Raw genomic sequence first — 21,537 nt, 5'->3', positions numbered from 1 at the left:
GTTCTGTGTGGAAAAGCCCAGAGTCCACACTGCCATATATTTCAGTTCAAAGCAGATATTGCAGGATTTTCTGCCTAGATATAGGGCTGTGTGGAAGAGCCCTGAGCTGGAGGTGTGAGAAACCACACAGCCCCGCCCTTCCTCCCTCATGGCCCCGCCTTTGCAGAGGCCCCTCCCCTTTCTCTCTGTGAGCGTGACGCCACCTCCGGCGAGAAGTAGCGAGGAAGAGGCGGAGCTAATTCCCGCCGCCGTTGCTGCTACTGCTGGGCTGGTCACATGCCTTGGGCGGGGCTTGGCCGGGAGTGGGCGGGGCCAGGGCTGACGCGGAGCGGCGGCAACGACGACGCTTCACAGAGAGAAAGCGAGAGAGGTAGTCGCTGGTGGATCTTCCGTGTGGGCCTTTCTCCGCCTCCTCCTTCCCTCCCGCGACGGTGGCAGCGGGTGAAGGAGCCGCCGGCGGGAGGCCGCCCGGAGCCCCGGCCTCGCCTCCTCCTCCTCCCCCGCCTTTGCCGCCGCCTGGGCAGGATGGGAGCGCCATGAGCCCCGAGCCGGAGCCGCCTCCTCCTCCTGCGCCTCCTCCTCCTCTTCCACCTCTGCCAGGCGCAGCGCCGGAGGTGGTGGCCCTGACCGTGGCGGCGGCGGTGGTGGAGGGCGACGCGGCCAAGAAGTGCGGGAGCCGCATCATGCTGGTCCGGAGGAGGGTCGGACTCAAGCCCGTCGGCGCGGCCGCTTCGGTGAGTCGTTTTCCCGCCTTCCTCCCCTTCTGAGGGATGAGGGCTTCTCGATAGGCCTCCATTCGCTTTCCTCTTTCTCTTCTTGAGTAGCGAGGGCCCCCCGTTCCAGTCCTTCCAGCCTTGCAGGCCATCTTCCCCGCCGCCTGACCCCGGGTGCATCTGCACTGGAATTAATGCAGTGTGACCCCACTTTCTCCGCCGGGGTTTAATGCTATGGGATTACAAGGTCGTTCGCCTCCTCTGCCAGACTCCTAGGCTTCCATAGTATTCAGTCATGCTTATTATAATGGGGTGGCGAACTGCAACAATGCTAAAGTGTAGGTCAGGCATGGGCCAAGTTGGGCCCTCCAGGTGTTTAGGACTTCAACTCCCACTATTCCTAACTGCCTCTTAAGCATCTGAGGGGGAAAAGGAAGGGGCCTGAGGCTGTTAGGAATGGTGGGAGTTGAAGTCCAAAACGCCCAGAGGGCCCAAGGTGGCCCATGCCTGGTGTAAGTACATCCTTAGATATGAGACTCCAATCTGCAGACAGTGGGTTTCAATAGCAGAGCTAGGACTTTAAGATATTTTTACCCCACCATATAAAATAGAGTCTCACTTATCCAAGCTAAACGGACCGGCAGAAACTTGGATAAGCGAATAACTTGGATGATAAGGAGGGATTAAGGAAAAGTCTATTAAACATCAAATTAGGTTATGATTTTACAAATTAAGCACCAAAACTTCATGTTATACAACAAATTTGACAGAAAAAGTAGTTCAATACCCAGTAATGTTATGTTGTAATTACTGTATTTACAAATTTAGCACCAAAATATCACGATATATTGAAAATATTGACTACAAAAATGGCTTGGATTATCCAGAGGCTTGGATAAGCGAGGCTTGGATTAGTGAGACCCTACTGTATATAAAAGAAGGGAAATTTATTTATGTCATTTCTATCCTGCCTTTTTCACCCAAAGGGACGCAGGGCGGCTTAGAGACCTGGCAAAAATTAAATGCCAATAAAACAACAATACAGTCCAATACAACATAAAGCAATTAAAAGCAATTTACATTAAGCATTAAAACACATGAGACAGTATACAAAACTTAAAACATAAGAAATGCCTAAATCCATTCGTCCAAAGACCTTGTGCATGTTCCTTTATCCAGACTGTGTTGAAGCCGTAAAAACTTATTCGTTAAACGCTTGGGCACATACCCAGGTCTTTAGTTTCTTTCTAAAATCCAGAAGGGATGGAGCCTGCCGGATGTCACTGGGGAGGGAGTTCCACAGGAAAAGGAAGGAAGCATTGATGAAGGTAGAGAAGGATGAAAGAAAAAGAAGACAAAAGAAAGGAAGGAAGAGAGACAGAAGAAATTTTAAATAACTAGCTTGGGTACACTGCGTTGCCTGGGTTATTTGATAAAGTCATTGTTTTCATTGTACAAAATGCATAAGGTTGTGGGTGAACTACAACTTGAGTCATGCCAGGTTTACCCCTGAAAACTCCATCAGTACTTAAAAGTTTGTTATGTTTGGCAAATTTGTTCCGTATGCATCCTCAGTGGGGTTCAGTGTGCTGTCTGCTATATGGTAAACTACAACTCCCACTATGGTGAGTCAGTCCCCTCAAACCACTCCAGTAGGTTGACTTAGTCATGGGGGTTCTGTGTGCCAAGTTTGGTCCAGGTCCATCATCGGTGGAGGTCACTGTTTCCCTGGTTGTGGGTGAACTACAACTCCCAGAAAGGAAGGTCAACCCCCCCTCCCCCCCAAAAAACCCTCGGCATATCAGGTATGTGTGCCAAGTTTGGCCCAGATCAATCCGTGTTTGTGTTCACAGTGGTCTCTGGATGTAGGTGAACCACAACTCTCCCAAATCAAGGTGAATTTTCCCCAAAGACCTTCAGTATTTTCTGCTGGTCATGGGGGCTTTGTGTACCAAGCTTGGTCTAATTCCATCTTTGGTGGAGTTCAGAGTGTTCATTGATTGCAGATGAACTGTAAACCCCAGTACCTACAACTCCAAAATGCCCAGGCCAATTCCCCTCAAAATCCACCAGTATTCAAATTAGAGCATATTGGGTATGCATGCCAAGTTTGTTCCAGATTAATCATTGTTTGGATTCATAGTGCACCCTAGATGTAGGGTTAAAGGGGAGGCAGTGGGCGGGGTCATGAAAATTCCACACCAATGGAGAACGAAAGGAACATTGGGATGTGGGCTGCAATGTCAATGGAGGGAGAGCCATTGGTGTCTCCTACATAGTATGAGCTACAGCTGTTTGTGGAGGCGGGAGCTTGTCAGTGTAAGTGGACATGCCACCACATACACACATACATATTTTCACTGTTCTTATGTGTATGGATATATATTGTATATATCTTCATTATAAAATATAAAAAGATATTTTTACCTTGCCTTTCTTCGCAAGCAGCTTACAACAAAATACAACATACAGTGCCAAATTTAAAACATGGTTAAAACCAAACCTTCATAACCTGTTACCACCTTCCCCATAAAACTCCTTTATTATCCAACAGCTGAACCTTAAAACTCGACTTGAACCCTGGCCTTCCCAGTGTGCATTTACACTGTAGAATTACATGCCATTTGACCCCACTTTTAACTGCCATGGTTCGATGCTATGCTGGGAATGTTATAGCTGGGTGAGGCATCAGCACACTTTTGCAGAGAAAGCAAGACACCTTGTGGAGTGGCGGTACAGCTCCCATGATTCCACAGTATTAAGCCATGGCAGTCAAAGTAGGGTCAGACACTGTAGATCAGGCATGGAGCGAAATTTCTTTATGCATTTTTTCATCATCATGGGCTGAATACCTCCACTCTTCGCCCCAGTATAAAGTGGCTGTTGAGGATGGAACATAGGAACACTCCATCAAAAAGAAAAAGGAACCATAGATGCACACAAGTCATACTTTTGCAGGTGCCTTAGACCTCATTAGGAAATAATCCAAGACATAGCCAGAATATGGATGCCTACTGTAGATGCACCCTTTTGTCTCATGCTTCCAGATTTGTGGAGCCAGGTTGGAGTCCATGACTGGCCTTGGTGGGGGTTGTTATGACAGGTTGTGTCTTTCTTATTCAAAATGCTTGGAATGAAAAAATGTTTTTGGTTTTTTTTCCCCTCCAGATTTTGGAGTACTTGCATGTGTATATTCACACATTATGATATATCTTGGAGATAGGACCAAAGTCTGAACACAAAATTCATCTGTGTTTCATATTCACCTTACTCATGTAGCCTCGAGATAATGTTATGCTCAATATATGTAATAATGTTGTACAGGAAAAAGTTCGTATATTGAATAGTTGGAAAGTATCATTATCTCAATCACACATGTGGACAAATTTGGAGTATTTTGGCATTTTGTATAAGGGATGTTCAGCCTGTACAGGCAGTCCCAGAGTTACAAACATAGGACTTACAAATGACTTATAGTTAATAAAGGGACAAGACAACAGGAAGTGAGAGAAATCTGCTCCTTAGAAGGGAAATTCGCTTCTGAAAGAGTTATCCTGGGGAAAAGGTATTTCCACTGAAGCTTTATCTTCAATCCTTGTTTCCACAACAAACCAAATTTTTCAAAATAAAATTATTACATTACAAAAGTGCAGTAAAATCTTTTGAACAGGCATAGACAGCAAAATAAACACCTCGGGTGCTAACTCTTCCCTATGCTATCCATACATAGACAAATTCAAGTTAAGAACAAACTTACAGAACCTTGTTCTTAATTTGAGGACTGCCTGTATTTTTATTTGTTTATATCACATTACCTTGGGCAAGTTATACTGTCCCAGTCTCAGAAGAAGGGAATGGTAAGCTACTTCTAAACACATCTTGTCAAGAAATACCTTGAGGTAGGTTCGCCTTAGGGTCACCATGGCTCTCAAATGATTTGAAGGTACATAATAACCACTGTCTCTGTGAAAGTAAAAGAATGATAAAGTAGTCCCTCGCCCTTAGATTTACAATTGAGTTAAGACATAATATGAAAGGAAAAGGGGGTGGTGATGTGAAAAGGAATGGAGATGCATTTTCCATCTTGCTTTGAACTGTGCAGCATCTTGAGAACATTTTATGGGCTTTGATTCTGGGGAAGTCGGTCCAAGTCCACAGAAACCTATTTCTCATGAGAGCTTATGCTCCCAAACCTCCCCTCTCCTCCTCATACCCACCTGCAGCAGAATATTGCAAACATTGTTTCTTCTTTTCTGGTTATCTAATAGATTTTAAGACTTTGCCTCAGCACAGAAAACTACACTTTAGGCCTTACCCACACCCCAAACAGAGCAATAAAGCAGTATTTTGGGAAGGGCTAATAAAATCCTTCTCAGTTCCTTGCATTTCCTTTATGAGGTTTATTACACTGATACCAGGTTTTATTTCTTTGGTAAAATGAATGTAAGTGTACACATATGAAAAAGTAAGTTCCAGGAACTTAAATGGAATGTTTAACCAGATGTATAATTCTTGGTTGGTTTTAACCTATAGGCATTTTGGAAGTCCATCATCACACCTTGCAAATTAGGCAAGTCATTCACTGTGGGAAACCAGCGATTATTCTCTCCCATCCTTAATATTTCATGGATCAGTAGCAGATTTGTCCTCATTAGGTACAACTGTCTCTTTGCTGAAAACTCCACAGAGCAGCAGCCAATACTTAATGGGCCAGCATTAGTTCAGGAACCATCACTTTGAGAAACACTGAGTTTATCAAACTACATTTTCTATTCTGTATCTTACTCTTCCTGTTTATCCTCAAGTAGGTTCCTCTGTTATGAAATCTGTTCTCATATTATTTCATTTTTGTCATTAAGCTGTCTGGTTAGGCTTCCTTTGAGGTGGTTGTCTTAAGACTGCTTAGTGTTCTCAGTCACATGCTCGAGGTTTTTCATTTTAATTCATAATATCCAGCCCTGAGCAGCCATAATACAGGCATACCTCAATAAAGAAAGGCTCTGACAAAGGGACTTTTTAAAAACGAAGTTTTTTTATGGGAATCCAACGTATTGCCCCCTTTTCTTGCCTTCTGTCTAGTTGGAAGTGGGCTTTGGGGGAGGGGTTATTTTGTATTTGGGAGGAGGTTGTTTTGTTCTGTTTTTGCAGAATTTGCATGGGGAGGATGGAGAAGGAGGGCAGGGGATAGTACTTTCAGAGTTGTGTTTCAGCGACATGTGTGAACTGGAAACTAATAGGATCCTATACTAGATGATCCTGTTGTAGGTGTGTGTGTGTTTATGTACAATTGGCAAGGAAAGCCCCTGCCTCCAGAATAACTTACTGAGCAAGTGTAAAGTGCAAAACAGAAAGAAACGGGGGAAAGGTAGACTAGCATGCCTTACCAATTATCCTGACTTTTTGATAAAGCGTAGATCTATTAATCTCGCCACCAAAATGAAAATGATAAAAACTAGAAGCTGTTGAAAATGAAGGAATCATCCTGTGGTTCATTTTGTAAGAAGTCTTCAAGGGATCTCTAGAAGATTCAAAAGGTTTTTAAATTTACTTAATACAAGTTTTACCTGATCTGGTAGTTTGATTTCAGAAGTACATGCTGCTAGTTTTGAATAAAAAGTTTACAGAAACATGTTCATATTTACAGTAGAGTTCTGGTTATCCGACTTCCATTTATCCGACACACCGTATTATCCGATGCACCGCCGGAGGCTTGGCAAGGGGCGGGGCCAATGTCGGATAACCGAAACTGTTGGACAATAGGGAGGCTATTGTCCAATCCGGGGGCTTGGCAAGGACGGAAGGGACTTTTACACACCATGCATGGAGGAGCCCTCCAGGGGGTGCAGAGGTGAAGGCCAAACTCGAGAGAAGCCCTTTGAGCAACTTTTGAAACTGAGGCTGCAGGAAGGTGCCTCGAGGGAGGCAGGTTCCAAAGGAAGTTTAAATGGAAGTTTTCTTCTTCCCGCACCTTGAAACTTAATTAATTAATCCAGACAAGACAGGTGCTCCTAGTTAGTAAGTCAGGAGATAGAGCAGGGAATTGGGATCCAACCTGTCCTGGATGGGGCTACAGGTTGGGGATATTCCTGGATTTAGGATTGATCCTAGAGGCCCCATTATATGTAGTGGTCAAGAGTGCCTTTGCACAATTAAAACTTGTGCACCAATTGCGCCAGTTCCTTGAGGGGTCTGGTCTGGCCACTGGAACATGCCTTAGTTACCTACCATCTGGATTACTGTAACATGCTCTACATGGGACTGCCTTTGAAGAGTGTTCAGAAATTTCAGGTGGTGCAAAGAGCTGCAGTCTGGCTGCTAACTGGGGCTGGCTACTGGAGTGGACAACTCCCCTGTTGCACCAGCTCCATTGGTTGCCAGTTTGTTTCTGGGTACAATACAAAGTGCTGATTATGACCTTTAAAGCCATATACAGCTCAGGTCCAGGCTATTTGGCTGACCACATCTCCTTATATAAGCCTGCCCAGGTTCTGAGATCTTCAGGATAGGCCCTTGTTGTTGAGTGGGCTTATTAACTAAAGGCCCTCACCATAAACATATAGCAGAGTAGCTTATTAGCAGAAGTATGAGCCAGCACCAGTAGCCAAAAGTGATAAAAAGAACAAAAACACACAGACCAATGTTATGTCTTCCTTTGGAGGCTTTCTTTGAAGCAAAATAATATGGTTGCACTATTTACAAATAAGGTTTCCATAACACAAAGTTCTTTATGCTGCCTTCTTTGCTTCCATACTGGGTTTCATACAGATAAACAGCTTCTAGATTTGCTCTTACAGAGCCTCCTCTCACACTGAATTTACACAGGAGATTCATACAGTAGCTTTACACACAGGAGCCTTCACTTTACACACATGAGGCCTTCAGCCACGAGGCCTTCAACCTGGGGCTTCTCTCACCGAAGCTTCTCACACCAGGCCTACCTCACACTCCACAGGACGACACTAGCTTTGGCCCACTAACTCTCCTCAGGGCGATGCTAGCTTATTTAACCCTTTCAGTGCTTGACTCACATTTTTGTAATTAAAAATACCTAGTTAATTTTTAATATTTTTGACACTTCTCCTGGTCCCATTTCCATTTCAAGCTTGGTTGGTGGAAAGGAGAGAGCGGGCCTTCTTTCTCAGTGGCTGCCCCTCAACTCTAGAACTCCTTGCACAGGGACGCCACAATGGCCCCTTCTTTGTTGGTCTTTTGGTGGCAGGCTAAAGTCTGTTTATTCAGACAGGCTTTTAAGGAAGAAGGTTTTTAAAGATCCAGTCAGAGTGCTGAATACATTTTAATCAATTTTATAGATATTAACTGTTGTTTTAAAAAATATAATTGATTTTTAATTCTGTTTTAATGTTTATATATTTGTGAATTTAAAATTGTATTGAAATACTTTTAATGTAAGCCATTCTGAGTCTCCTTCGTGGAGAAAAAACAGGGTATAAATAACCATATTCTTCTTCTTCGTAATAATAATAATAATAATAATAATAATAATAATAATAATAATAATACTTTTAGTCAAAAAGGGAATTGGGTGTGGATGACACATTCAGCGGAAATGAAACTGAAATACTGATTTGTCATAAAGCAAGTGGTAGAAACTTCTTACAATATAATGGATGTAGTTTCCATTTCTTACCGTCATTTAAAATAAATGGAGAGGAGAACAAAGTGAATAGTCATAGTGATAATCTCTGAGTGGGCATACCTTATAGTAGATTATTGATATTGCTGAGGGCGGCAATGGTAAATCAGGTTTTACGCAATCTTTTGTGTAGTATTAGGAGAAGGGGGTAGATGGATGAAGCAGAAAGAAAATACAAATTTTGAGATCGGTGTTTTTAGATAAAATATAGTAAGAGCAGGAAGATGTTTATAGTCATTATTTTTTGCTTTTAATTTTGTCCCAGCTACATTTTAAAAATTTACTCACACATCATTTGTGTTCTGGATGAACTCCAGTGTTTTGCTAGCAGAACTCTGCTGGTGCAGTATGACTTTCTCTCTCGCTCCTGCCTGTCACCACTGCAGCCTACGGGAATGCAAAAATAAATAAATAAATAAAAATCACATTGATGTTTCTTAGCTCTCTAGAGCAAACAACAGGGATGTGTCCAGGCTGCATTTGGAAAGGGAGAATGCCTCCCAGTCCAGTTAACATTAACCATTGTGCAGCAGAATCAAAACAGGGACCCACCATCTCAGCTCTGTTGTGGTTGGGGTAGGCATAACTTTGGGGAAATTCCTGTAGCATGAGTCATCATGATAAGAGTGGTGTGTAAAATAACACTTAATATTTCACATGGATTGATGATCGTCTTTGCAGTAACTTATCATTTTCAGAAAATATTTGACCTATTCGACTGTGATGATTCTGTATGAATGTAAATACACATCAAACTTAGTTAATTAAATAGATTGAATAATTACATATAAAATATTTGCTATTGGCACACATACCTCCACAGCTCGTAATACAAGTTATACTACATTTCAAATTTAATTTGGTAAAAAGAAAACCACTGAGTACTGTATAGGGAGTCAATGATGTTGCAGAGTATTTTGTCATTTTTGCTGTCTGCAGCAAATCTGCATGTACAACAGATTTTATATGTACACTAAATACAGAATGCTGTGGTTTTATCATTTTTGAGAAGGGGAAAGATGTAGTGGCTGAAAGGAAACAATTTAAAAGCTGTTCAGATTTGTAGGCAAAATTGTGTTTCTATTTGGTAGATGAATAGAATAACACTTTGTTAATTCTTTTCCACAGAATAGTATTGCACAGTGACAGTTGGTTAACTTGCAGATATTTTTCCACAGTGCTGTCAATGCCCTAGGAAAAATGTCTTTTCCTCCTGGACCATTTTAGTCTTGGTACGTTTGGAGTTTTCTAAAAACTTCCTGTTTTTGACTTTTGATGGGCATAAAACAAGGAAAGAAGACCCCAAAACATGGCAGAAATCTATTCCATGGCCAAAAGAAGATGCACAAATGGGGCTTTTTAAGGACGAAATATTGATTTTAAAAAAGAGGTGTGAATTTTTACCTGGTTTGATCTGCGATAGAGACACTCAACACTGTTTACAGATAGTCACTGGTGAAGGTCATCCAGTTATAGACTGGCAGACCTTCCCAGCTTGAGTCCTCTAATTGTTATAACAGATGATAGTTCTCATCATCATTAAGTCCAATGGCTGTTTTTTCTAGAGGTGATGGGTGTTATAGTCTTAACATCTGTTAGAGCAGAAAATCACTCTGCCATCCACATCACACTAGTTGTTCAATTAATATACTGACAGTGTCCCTTGTACAAATGCTTGGGACCAGAAGTATTCTGGATTTCATATTTTTTCAGGCATGTCTGGAATACCTCTATTTACATATACTGTATATACATAGTGGGATATCTTGGAGATGAAGCCTAAGTCATAACATTAAATCTGTATTTCACACACACCTTATACACATAGCTTGATGATAATATTTTAGATGAAACATGAAACAACTTTCCAACTTCTGGCTTTTTAATCTTTGGGGGCTTTCCAGAATTTGTAAGCAGTTACACCAAAATCGCTTTTGTTCTCTGATGGTTAAAAAGAGATTGCTTTACATGTTTCCCAGAATGGCCATTATGTGTTAGAGGAATTATATAGGTTGAGTATCCCTTACCTGAAATGCTTGGTTCAGAGGTATTTTGGATTTTGAAATATTTGTACTTGCATATACATACAGAATGAGATATCTTAGAGGGGGAACCAAACTCTAAATACAAAATTTATGTTCACTTCATATACATCTTACATATGTTACCTAAAAGTAATTTATATTCCATGAAAAAAGATTTGTGTACATGAACCTAATACAAAGCAAAGTTGTGGACAATTTTTGATTTCAGAATTTGGAAAAGGGCTGCTCAATGCTATATCTTATCTGTGTGGTAAACTGTATACTTTTGAGAAATTTGCTCAAAAGCCATGAATTATTAAGACAACTGAATGTGTTAAATATAATTACTTCACAAACATCTCCTTGGAAGAAAATGCCAGTTAGTTTAATATCCTCAAGAAGCAATCGATTTTGAGACAACTCCATAATTTATTATTATTATTCTTATTACTATTATTATTTCTTGTATCCCGTCGCCATCTCCCTGAAGGGATTCGGGGTGGCTTACACCCGGCACAAAGTGTCTAAAAACATAAAATATAAAGTACATCTTAAAAAACCCACAAATTGAATAAAAATTGCGTATAAAACCATGACTTAAAACTCAGTTTAAACATTTGATACATTATGCAAGCTTCCAAAGCTTTAGTGGTCTCTTCATCAAGTAAATGTGTTAAAAATCATATATGTGATTCAGTTCAGGTAAGCATGCTGAGCATTTTTAATCTCATGGCTTCTAAAAAAAAAAAAAGAGGACACAAAACCATTTTTTGATTATGTGCATTTTCCCTATATGCAGTCCATGGTTTTTATTTCAGTCGGAATTTAGTGATCCAGGTTTGGGTCATGAGTTTTTTTTTAAATCTGCAATGATGTATTTGTCATGTTTTACCTGCTCCAAATTTGCAGAATCAATTTAATTACACATTTTGAGAGTTCTAGAAATATGGTGAGAACTGATGTCCTGTTGCAGTACTAATTGTCAAATACTTTATAGTGGTATTCTGGCTTAATGCGAGTGCTTAACTCTTAATTGATTTGACAAAGAAATCTTCTGGCTCTATTCTTAAATTAAAATGCAGTTCTGCTTTATGTCATTTAAAATGTTTTTAGAATCATGTTTCAAAGAACTGGGCTGTATTAACATTGATTTCTTTCTTAACAGCAAGGTATTGGCCGGCCAAGTGTGTACCATGCTGTGATTGTCATCTTCCTTGAGTTCTTTGCTTGGGGGCTGCTCACAACACCCATGCTCACAGTGAGTTTTCTTACCTGGGGTTTTTCATTAACAAAGATGTGTTCATAACTGTGTTTGGAATTATAATTAATTACCTTGAGTTAAGACACCAGATCCTGTGTCAAATCAGAGGCTGAACAGAGTATGCCCTGGTTTTACTTGGTTGGTATACTGCCCCAGGTGCTGCGGTTCAGAGTATTGTATGTCATAGTGTATTGAGTCACTAGAGCTCCCTGGTTAAGAATTCTAAACACCCCCACCCCAAAACTACAAATTCCATTATTTCATAGATGAAACCATGACATTTAAGTTAGAATCATTGTGTTTGTGTGAAAGGTTTATGCAGAACTTCTCTTGGACTGCAGCTCTGTGCATCTCCTAGACATCCCAAAACTCAGTTGAGTTTAAAAAGAAGCTTCTAAGCAATAGAAGGAATTGAAATAAGAAACCAAAGAATTCTAGATGTATGTAGAGCTACTAAGAACAATCCTGTGTAGGATGCAGCCATGGTATTTAAAATGGCACCTCAGTGCTATAACTGTAGGGTGAAAGAACACCTGAAGGTTCCTTTCTGTTTTAGAATTCTTCTTGGAGGTGGTACATTTGAGAGTTACCTGATAAGTATTATGGAGCTCTCCCCTCTACCCCAGTTCCTTTGTTGCTGATGTACCTATTATAAATACAGTAGAGTCTCACTTATCCAACACTCGCTTATCCAACATTCTGGATTATCCAACGCGTTTTTGTAGTCAGTGTTTTCAATACATTGTGATATCTTGGTACTAAATTCGTAAATACAGTAATTACTACGTAGCATTCCTGTGTATTGAACTACTTTTTCTGTCAAATGTGTTGTATAACATGATGTTTTGGTGCTTAATTTGTAAAATCATAACCTAATTTGATGCTTAATAGGCTTCTCCTTAATCTCTCCTTATTATCCAACATATTCGCTTATCCAACATTCTGCCAGCCTGTTTATGTTGGATAAGTGAGACTCTACTGTAGGTGTAGTTCTGTCATAGCACTCTGACAATGCCCATTCTCATCCAATTTTGGAATCTTCACATACTTAGTTAATATGGAGGAGAACCCAAAGGATCTTCAAGTAGCAGATAGAATCCTGCCTAAACTGTGGAGAAACCTTGGCGAGTCCGAGTTGGCTGGCTAGATAGATCAAACACTCTGATTTTTGTACAGAAAAAAGTAGCTGGCTCTTGGGGGGGGGGGGGGGTGGAGAATAAAAACAATTAACATACGTTTTTTTCTGTGCAGCAGATCAGTATTGCTGATTTTCTAGAGACTGGAATGGTGTGGAAAATGTATTTAAATAGCATCTTTGTGACTGTTTAGTGGAAAAATAGCCTTTTTGTAGAATCTGCTGAATTGTTAAAATACTAATGACATTTTGGGCAACTATTCAAGCAATTGAAATCTACCTAAGATGCTGTTTCGATGGTTACATATATTTTGCTTGGATGGTTCCTGATTTGCACTTAGTGGAGTTCCGATGTCACTAAGGGAAGGGAACAGGATGAGATCCCCCCCCCCCCAAATCTTCCCATTGCCTTAAGACCCAGCACAACCTTCCACAACATTCTGTCAATTTAGCGGACCTTCCAGAACAGTGCTACAGGTAGCACTTGGAGTTGCACTGAGAACAGGGAATTGTAGAAAAAACCCTACCAATTCTTTTCCTCCAGCAGAAAACTTCTATTGGGTCCCTAGTATTCACCTAGTTTTTGCAGCTGTGAAATATATACCTGCTATATACCTGCTTTAGTTGAAAGTTAATTTTAATAATATTTTTGCTTGTTTAGGTTTTACGTGAAACTTTTCCTCAGCATACATTTCTAATGAATGGCCTCATCCAGGGAGTGAAGGTAACAATGTTTCAAAGAACCTCTTGCATAGTGACGGTTTATGTCTATTATACCTGCATGTTACCTGCATGACAGAAATGATACCAAAGTAGACATGGGATTTCAGGATTAATTTTTCTGATTTTTAAAAAAGTATGTCAATATATATTTTAGGTGACAAAGCTTTAATTCTTGCACATAAACAATTCTGGCAGTAGGTCCAGTTGAATTTAGTGGGGTTTACTTCAGAGTAGCTATCCATACAACGTTCAGTGATAAGTAACATCTAGAAAACAAATGGAGCAATAAAGTAATCTAGAGACCTCGTGCAAATGATTATAAACAAAAAGTAAATTGTTATTTCTGCCAGACTTATTTTCCTAGCTGTATTCCCCAAGCCTGATGGGGCAAAAGCTGAGCTTCTGGCAGGTTGCAGTGCTGCTGCCGCCAGGTGCAATAGTTATTGTTGTAGTTGGCATGGCTCAGCTGAGTGGCAACTCTGCTGAGTGTAATTTCAGACTCCCCCCCCCCCCCCCCCCGGGGGGGCAGGCATCTAATGGTTGGTTTCAGCCAGAGGTCTGTTCAGAATTTCAGCCGACCCCTGCTAACTGCTAAGTGTCAGGAGTCCAGTGACCTATGTAAAGCTCGATCCAAACCCAGTTTCTTTTCTTGTAATTGTAGATTTCTGATTAACATCACTGCAAGTATTACAACATGTTTGATAAAACGCTGCAGCTTTATCCCTTAGAGCATGCCTGTAGCCCTCCAACTGTTTTGGCCTCCAACTCCCAGAAGCCAATTTGTCAAATTATCAGGAATTCTTGGAGTTGGGGGCCAAAACAGCTGGAGGGCTGCAGGTTGTGCAAGCCTGTTCTAAGGGATAAAGTTGTAGCGTTTTATCAAAAAGTTGAAATACTTGCATATGTTTTAAAAAATAGTTTGTGTAATTTTAATCAGAAATAGGTAAACTAGACTTTGACTGGAGAACATATGTGTGTTTTCTGTTTCTAATTCCTGGCTTTTTAAATATTGGGGAACTTTATGGAATTTGTAAGCTGTTGCCCTAAGTTTCTTTTGTCTTGGTTGAAAGGAGATTACATTCCATATTTCCCAATGGCTGTCTGTTAGAGGAATAATATAAGTTGATTATTTCTTCTCTGAAATGCGTGAGATGCCTGTATTTGCATATATGTACATAATGGGATATCTTGGGAGGTGAGGCCTAACTCTAAATAAAAAATGCATTTATGCTTCATATATACCATCTACACATAGTCTGAAAGTCTTTTTATACAGTTTTTTTTTTAATTTGGTGCATGAAACAAGGTTTCATACATTGAATCATAAGAAAACACAGGTGTCATTACTTCAATTTTTACTTCAGCCATCCATGTAGACTATTTTAGAGTTTGGAATATTTTGGATTTCTGGAAAAGGGATAATTAACTTGCATAATGTCTGAGATTGTAAGTATTGTATTAAAGTTGCCAAAAACATGATGATCCAGTACAAACCAAAATGTATGTGTGACATCTTGTGCAAAAATTCTGCTCTTCAGATGAAACTGGGTGGAATTACTGGGGGTGTTTGGAAAAAAGTTATTTACCAAAAGTTGGGGATTTTGTAGAAAAAGTGAAGGAATGACTAGAAAAGGGGATGATAGATTGAATCTACTGTGCATAAGTGGATTGCTGCTTGTAAGACATAGAATACCCACATGCCCCTGGCAGGTTGCAGAACATTTTGTAGCAGCTTGGAAGGTGATAATAGAACTTTTTTCCAGTAGGGCCATCCAGCCATCCATTTTATGTCCTGGTCTTAACAGCAAGAATATGTTTAAACATAGCTGTTGTTGTGGTTCGTGTTACACCTCTGTTTTTCTTTTAAGGTGGGATTTCTTGACCAATTGTGGACCAGATAACTTAAGCAGAGTATAACTGCGTTGCTTATGAGATCTGAGTATATCATATTTGCATCAATATCACTGTATTTTTGAGAGATAGCAGGCATGGGTCTGGACTGTTGTGAGATGCACATGGCAGGAATTGCAGATGTTGAGGGCCTGAGACTTGATTTTTTTTCCTGAGTAAATGTAAAGAAGTGGAAAACAACTATCATTGACACATATTAAGGTGTAGAACATTCAGAATTCCAAAATATTCTGATTACATGATGAAGTGTGGTATTGAGGCTTCAAAGTGTTTGTGGGTTGTTTATGCTAAATGGAGAATTTTAATTTCAACCTGTTCAAAAATCAGGTTAGAGCAACCTTGAGACTGGCATTATGCTACTTAACTAAGAGTTGCATGGGTTTCCTGCCAGGCAATTACAGTAATCTGTACTTCAGCAACACAGAACAGATTTGGCAAGCATTATACTTTAGATGTCTAACAATTTCTCTCGTGCTCTAGGATGTAAGAAAATAAATGGCTGCTTTGTCTCCAGGGAAAAATGGTTTTGTTCAGTGCTGGATGTTTTTTTCCCCATGTTGACATTCACTAATGTTATACTGGAGGGCAATAGTTTGTACAACATCTTTAAACAGAAAGTATTCTACATCTTTAAGCTGCAAGATAGTAAACTTCAACTGAAACAACACTAGTTACAAACCAGGCTTGATAGTGATAAAGATATTGCATGCTATTAACTTTAAATATGATGCTACAGTAGAGTCTCACTAATCCAAGCTAAACGGGCCAGCAGAAGCTTGGATAAGCGAATATCTTGGATTATAAGGACTGATCAAGGAAAAGCTTATTAAACATCAAATTAGGTTATGATTTTACAAATTAAGCACCAAAACTTCATGTTATACAACAAATTTGACAGAAAAAGTAGTTCAATACGCAGTAATGTTATGTTGTAATTACTGTATTTATGAATTTAGCACCAAAATATCACGATATATTGGAAACATTGACTACAAAAATGGCTTGGATTATCCAGAGGCTTGGATAAGTGAGGCTTGGATTAGTGAGACTCTACTGTACTTTTATTTTTATTTCATATTTACATCAGTTTATAGTGTGCAATCCAACAATGGTCTTATTCTTTATTTAATTGGTCAATTCAGGAAAAAGGCTGGGATTCCAAGCGCTGTTTCCTTGAAGATTAAGTAATGTTAAAAGTAGGCTTGAAGGGAAACTAAAGGGAATTGGAAGTCTGGTTCTTAATTTCTTTGGTGTGTGTGGGAAGGTTTTTTTCAATCCTGTTTTAACTTGCACATAATTAGTGACATGTAACTTACCTTTATTCACATGATGCATTCAATTATTTTTGTCTTTCATTCCTATTTGATCTGACTATTGGAAGTCCAACTGAGCTTTATACCTGACAAGGTGCATCCGCTTTCACTTACCTTTGTCTTCAAGTTAGAATTCTGAATTCTATATGGTATATATTCATGTGAACGTCAACCACTTATATAATTTTTGCATTTTTGGGGTGCAGAATTTTGGATGTTGATATGACCCGTGGAAAAGTTGAGAATAGATCCACAGAGAGGGAAAGGCGCCAGTGTAGCCTCAGGCAGTTTGATATTGGCCGCCACCACTGTTTTTTCTTCCAGGCATTCAGAAGGCCATTCACCATTCTTTTCAGAGGAGGAGATGGTTCCTTTTCTAATAAATTTCAAGAACATTATTAACTCTTACCAACTAAAGAACCATCCACTTGTTTTGAATTGTGTGGTGAAAGGTGAGAACTTGGTCAAAGTGAACGAAGTACCAAACCCCTCTACCCTCAGTGTTGTTTTGAGATACTAAAGGACTACCCCTGCCATAATTTTCAGCCCCAGGCATTCATAAAAGACCAGAAGTAGTGAAGAGAATTTAGGACAGGAACCCCAACCTTTTTAAACAGAGGGCCAGTTCACGGTCTCTCAGACTGTTGGAGGGCCGGACTATACTGTAGTTGGAAAAAAAACTACAAACAAATTCCTATGCACATTGTACATCTCTTATTTTGAAGTAAAAAAACAAAACGGGAACAAATACAGCCTCAATGTTAATAATAATCACAATAAAAATAATAAAGAGGGTTGTAAGAGACCCCTTGGGCCATTTGATCCAACCCCTTTGTGCACCAAAAGCACAAGCAAAACACCCCTGACAGATGGCCACCCAACCTCAATGTTGTTAATCATCATCATCATCATCATCGTACATCACACAGTCCTAAATGCTTGGGAAGTGTTCAACTTGTGATACGAAATCCAGCATATATATCTTGTTTGCTGTGTTATACTGTGTCTTTGTGTCAATAATAATAATAATAATCCAGCATATCTATCTTGTTTGCTGTGTCATAAAATAATAATAATAATAATAATGGTTGCAAAGGTTGTGGAAAATGAACACGCAAAGATACTGTGGGACTTCCGAATCCAGACTGACAAAGTTCTGGAACACAACACAGCAGACATCACAGTTGTGTAAAAGAACAAGGTTTGGATCATTGATGTCGCCATCCCAGGTGACAGTCGCATTGACGAAAAACAACAGGAAAAACTCAGCCGCTATCAGGACCTCAAGATTGAACTTCAAAGACTCTGGCAGAAACCAGTGCAGGTGGTCCCGGTGGTGATGGGCACACTGGGTGCCGTGCCAAAAGATCTCAGCCGGCATTTGGAAACAATAGACATTGACAAAATCACGATCTGCCAACTGCAAAAGGCCACCCTGCTGGGATCTGCACGCATCATCCGAAAATACATCACACAGTCCTAGACACTTGGGAAGTGTCCGACTTGTGATTTTGTGATACGAAATCCAGCATATCTATCTTGTTTGCTGTGTCATACAACGTCATTGTGTCAATAATAATAATAATAATAATAAAGATTGGAAGAGACCCCTTGGGCCATTTAGTCCATTCCCCTTCTGCTTTTGTGCACCAAAAGCACTAGCAAAGCATCCCTTAATAATTAATTAAATAATTATTAAAATATTATAAACAAGCAAAGCTTTGGAAGGTGTGCCTTTCCCTCCTCCCTTGCACCGTACGGCCTTCCTCGGTGGAGGAGGAGGGAGCCGCCACCGCCACGGGGGCTGGATAAATGGCTTTGATGGGCCGCATGTGGCCCCAGGGCCTTAGTTTGGGGACCTCTGATTTAGGGGGTGCTTCTTAAATCCTCCTGGGACAGTCTAAGCTAGCATCTTTCATCATTCTGCTCAGAGAACGGCATGTTTCTTTTTTTTTTGATAAGAGTGAAGGTGAGATACATATATTGACTTGTGAATAAGTCAATCCAATTTTGAGGGGTCTATTTTTTTACTAATATTTTTAGACTTTCCATTATATACAGTACACTCTGTGTTTCCTGCCTCTCTTGAAAATTGTTACAATAGTCAAGAATAGGGTTTATGCTTAAAGAGCAGAAACACACACATTTTATTTGACTACATCAGTGCTCAAGGAAATAACTGTTGTATTTTATTTTCCATTTGCCTTTTCCTGTTAGAAAACAGTCACTTCTTATATTTGATTTTAAAGCTTTCATTCCAATACCTCAGTGTTCAACATACCATAGTTACCACATTACAAGAATGATCAGTGGAGACATTAAAATAGGGGTTAGCAACTGGGGGCTAAGGGGAGAGATGTACTTCCTCATTTGTTCTCAAACGCTACCCAGCATCTCCATGTTGGAATGGGGGCATTTCTGCTATGTCTTTTGGGCCCTTTGGACCTTTTTAGATGCAGGAGAAGCCTATTTTAAAAAGTTACTTCCAATTTTTTTTAAAAAACCTCCCATGGTGGCAAGAGGGGAAATTCACTCCAGCTCCCCTAAAAAGTATTATATTTAAACCATGGGATTTTGTATGTGGCTCACAAGCTGAAATTTGCTCACCCCTACCTTGAAGCAAAATAGCTTCCTCTCATAATTAGTTGGCAGTTGGTTGAGTCCTCATGAGGAGAAAGCCGTGGTATAAATAAAGTAAGTAAATAAATAAAGTAAGTAAATAAAATAAATGCTAGACTAAGGAAGAAGAATGTATGCAGTGCATAAAACTAATGAGGCATTTTTAATTATTTACTAAATAGATCTCAGTGTTACCATTGTTTTGGAAGGTTTCCAGAGAATTCATGTCACTGATTTCTTCAGAGAACTGGCACCTAAATTTTTGGTTCCAGATGAAAGAGCCAGTCTTTGAGACATAGTCATATTAAGGAATTGTGTTAATATAACTCAACACCACATTATTAGTTGTACTTAGATCACTGACTCTTGATGGGATTATGTTCTCATTGATAATAGAATGAGTCTGGAATAGTTCCAAATTTATATGCCAGATTTAGTGGTTTGTTTTTTCTTGCCACATACTAGGTTAGAATGAAAACCATGGGTTCTGAAACAGGATGAGATAGTCAGTGAAATGTCTTCTCTGCATCATCAACCCAATTCCTAAAGAAGCTTAGTTAGTGTGTGGTTTTGATATCATTCTATGCCAGGTAAAGACTTTGTTGCCAAGGCTTTTTAACATCATTTTTCATCCATGTATTGTTTCAAACTGCCCATTTTGAATGATTTTTATTTTTTGATATTATCTGTGTGTATTTAAATTAGGTGTTTCAGTTTAAAACTATATCACTTCTGGAAAAATGTTTGAAAGATGGGGTAAATATTACTTGGAGTCAGAAAATTTTGCCAGTCTTGGCCTTTGGGGAGAAAATTAAGTGTTTGGTAGCATCTGTTACTTCCTCTTACATTTTGAATGAATTATCTCCATACTGTGTGCAAGTTCAATTTGTTTTCATCTGTATTTCCATTATATCCACTTTGCTTTGCGGTTATCCTTGTTCATTGTACAAAATGATTTTTGATTTTGTGATAATCTGTAGCTATTGGGAGTTTCATATTATGATTCTGAAACATGCCACTTTCTGTTGAGAAGAACTGCATTTCTCATCCTGCTGAGACTCATATTGCAGTGAATAGTTCATCTACTTGTATAGCAACTTTCACTTTTGCTACTATCATGGAAGCAGCCTTCACCTTTTTTCCTAGCATGTAGCCAGATTTCAAATGAACTATTTGAGTGTTCGTTGCTGTATGGCTTGTTGGCCTGCCCTGTGTAAACAGTTTATCTTTGTTCCCAGTTTGCTTTCTTTAGCTCCTTTAAATTATGCTTTATAAGTAGGTGCTTTCCATAAGGTAACACATAAGGTACTATATTGTTCAGATTAATTGTTATACTACAGACATAAGAGGAACCAATAGATTTATAATACTTTTGTTTCTTCCTTAGGGTTTTTTATCCTTCATGAGTGCTCCACTTATAGGTGCTCTCTCAGATGTCTGGGGAAGAAAGTCATTCCTCCTGGTTACCGTTTTCTTCACTTGTGTCCCAATTCCATTAATGAAGATAAGTCCATGGTAAGTGGCACAAATGACGGTAGGGGTCTTTGGCATGTTGAAGAAATGAGAAGAGTGCTCTCTAAGGGTAATTTACTTCAGGGAAGTGATTTATCTCAAAGTAGAATTCGATTGCTGTGGCTGTATCCAAGGGTATTGGCTCCGTTCTTTTAATTGGGATGTTCTAAATTGAATGCATAATTAGGGATGGTGGAATAACTAAGTTAATGTTTCTTATAGTTGTAAAAAGACTTTTTGCATAGTTACATTATAACAAATGTCATTTAACTCTACAGGTGGTATTTCGCTATGATTTCGGTATCTGGAATTTTTGCTGTTACATTCTCTGTAATATTTGCCTATGTAGCAGACATAACACAAGAACATGAAAGAAGCACGGCATATGGACTGGTGAGACATCTTCTTAAAGATCTTAAAAATGTAGAACTATCACTTTGCAGGTAGCTATTCTGTTTGTTGCATTGTATTATTGATTGGAAAGTTCATTTTTACAAAAACAAGCAGCTGTAGATAAATAGATAGCACTTCAGTGTAGTTCACCCAGTTTTCTTTGGAGGGAGAGAAGGATAGCTTCCCTTACAACTATAGCAACCTCAGAGGTGATTAAAGAAGAATAGAATATTAGAGTTTTCTCATTCCTAAACTCGTAGTCAAGAAACCAGAACCTGT

The 21,537-nt window shown here is 39.5% G+C and overlaps 1 protein-coding gene across 3 annotated transcripts in view; it reads left to right on the top strand.

The window, feature by feature from the left end:
• The first annotated feature begins 257 nt into the window (after positions 1-257).
• The window catches only part of LOC100553954 (hippocampus abundant transcript-like protein 1), a 58,883-nt gene continuing 37,603 nt past the window's right edge, over positions 258-21,537 (top strand). For 2 of the 3 annotated variants that reach the window (XR_010003449.1, XM_062972102.1), the window contains exons 1-5: positions 258-734; positions 11,557-11,649; positions 13,449-13,511; positions 20,741-20,868; positions 21,144-21,258. Coding sequence is in view for 2 of the 3 variants with exons in the window: in XM_062972102.1 (XP_062828172.1) it covers positions 537-734; positions 11,557-11,649; positions 13,449-13,511; positions 20,741-20,868; positions 21,144-21,258 (597 nt within the window). In the remaining variant the exon portion in view is untranslated. The remainder of the gene's footprint in view (positions 735-11,556; positions 11,650-13,448; positions 13,512-20,740; positions 20,869-21,143; positions 21,259-21,537) is intronic. The other variant, XM_003216499.4, reaches the window with a different exon arrangement.

This window comes from Anolis carolinensis, chromosome 2, assembly GCF_035594765.1.
Source record: "Anolis carolinensis isolate JA03-04 chromosome 2, rAnoCar3.1.pri, whole genome shotgun sequence".
Classification (NCBI taxonomy): Eukaryota; Metazoa; Chordata; class Lepidosauria; order Squamata; family Dactyloidae; genus Anolis; species Anolis carolinensis.
Note: the sequence above shows the minus strand (reverse complement) of the source record. Positions and strands in the feature narration are given on the sequence as shown.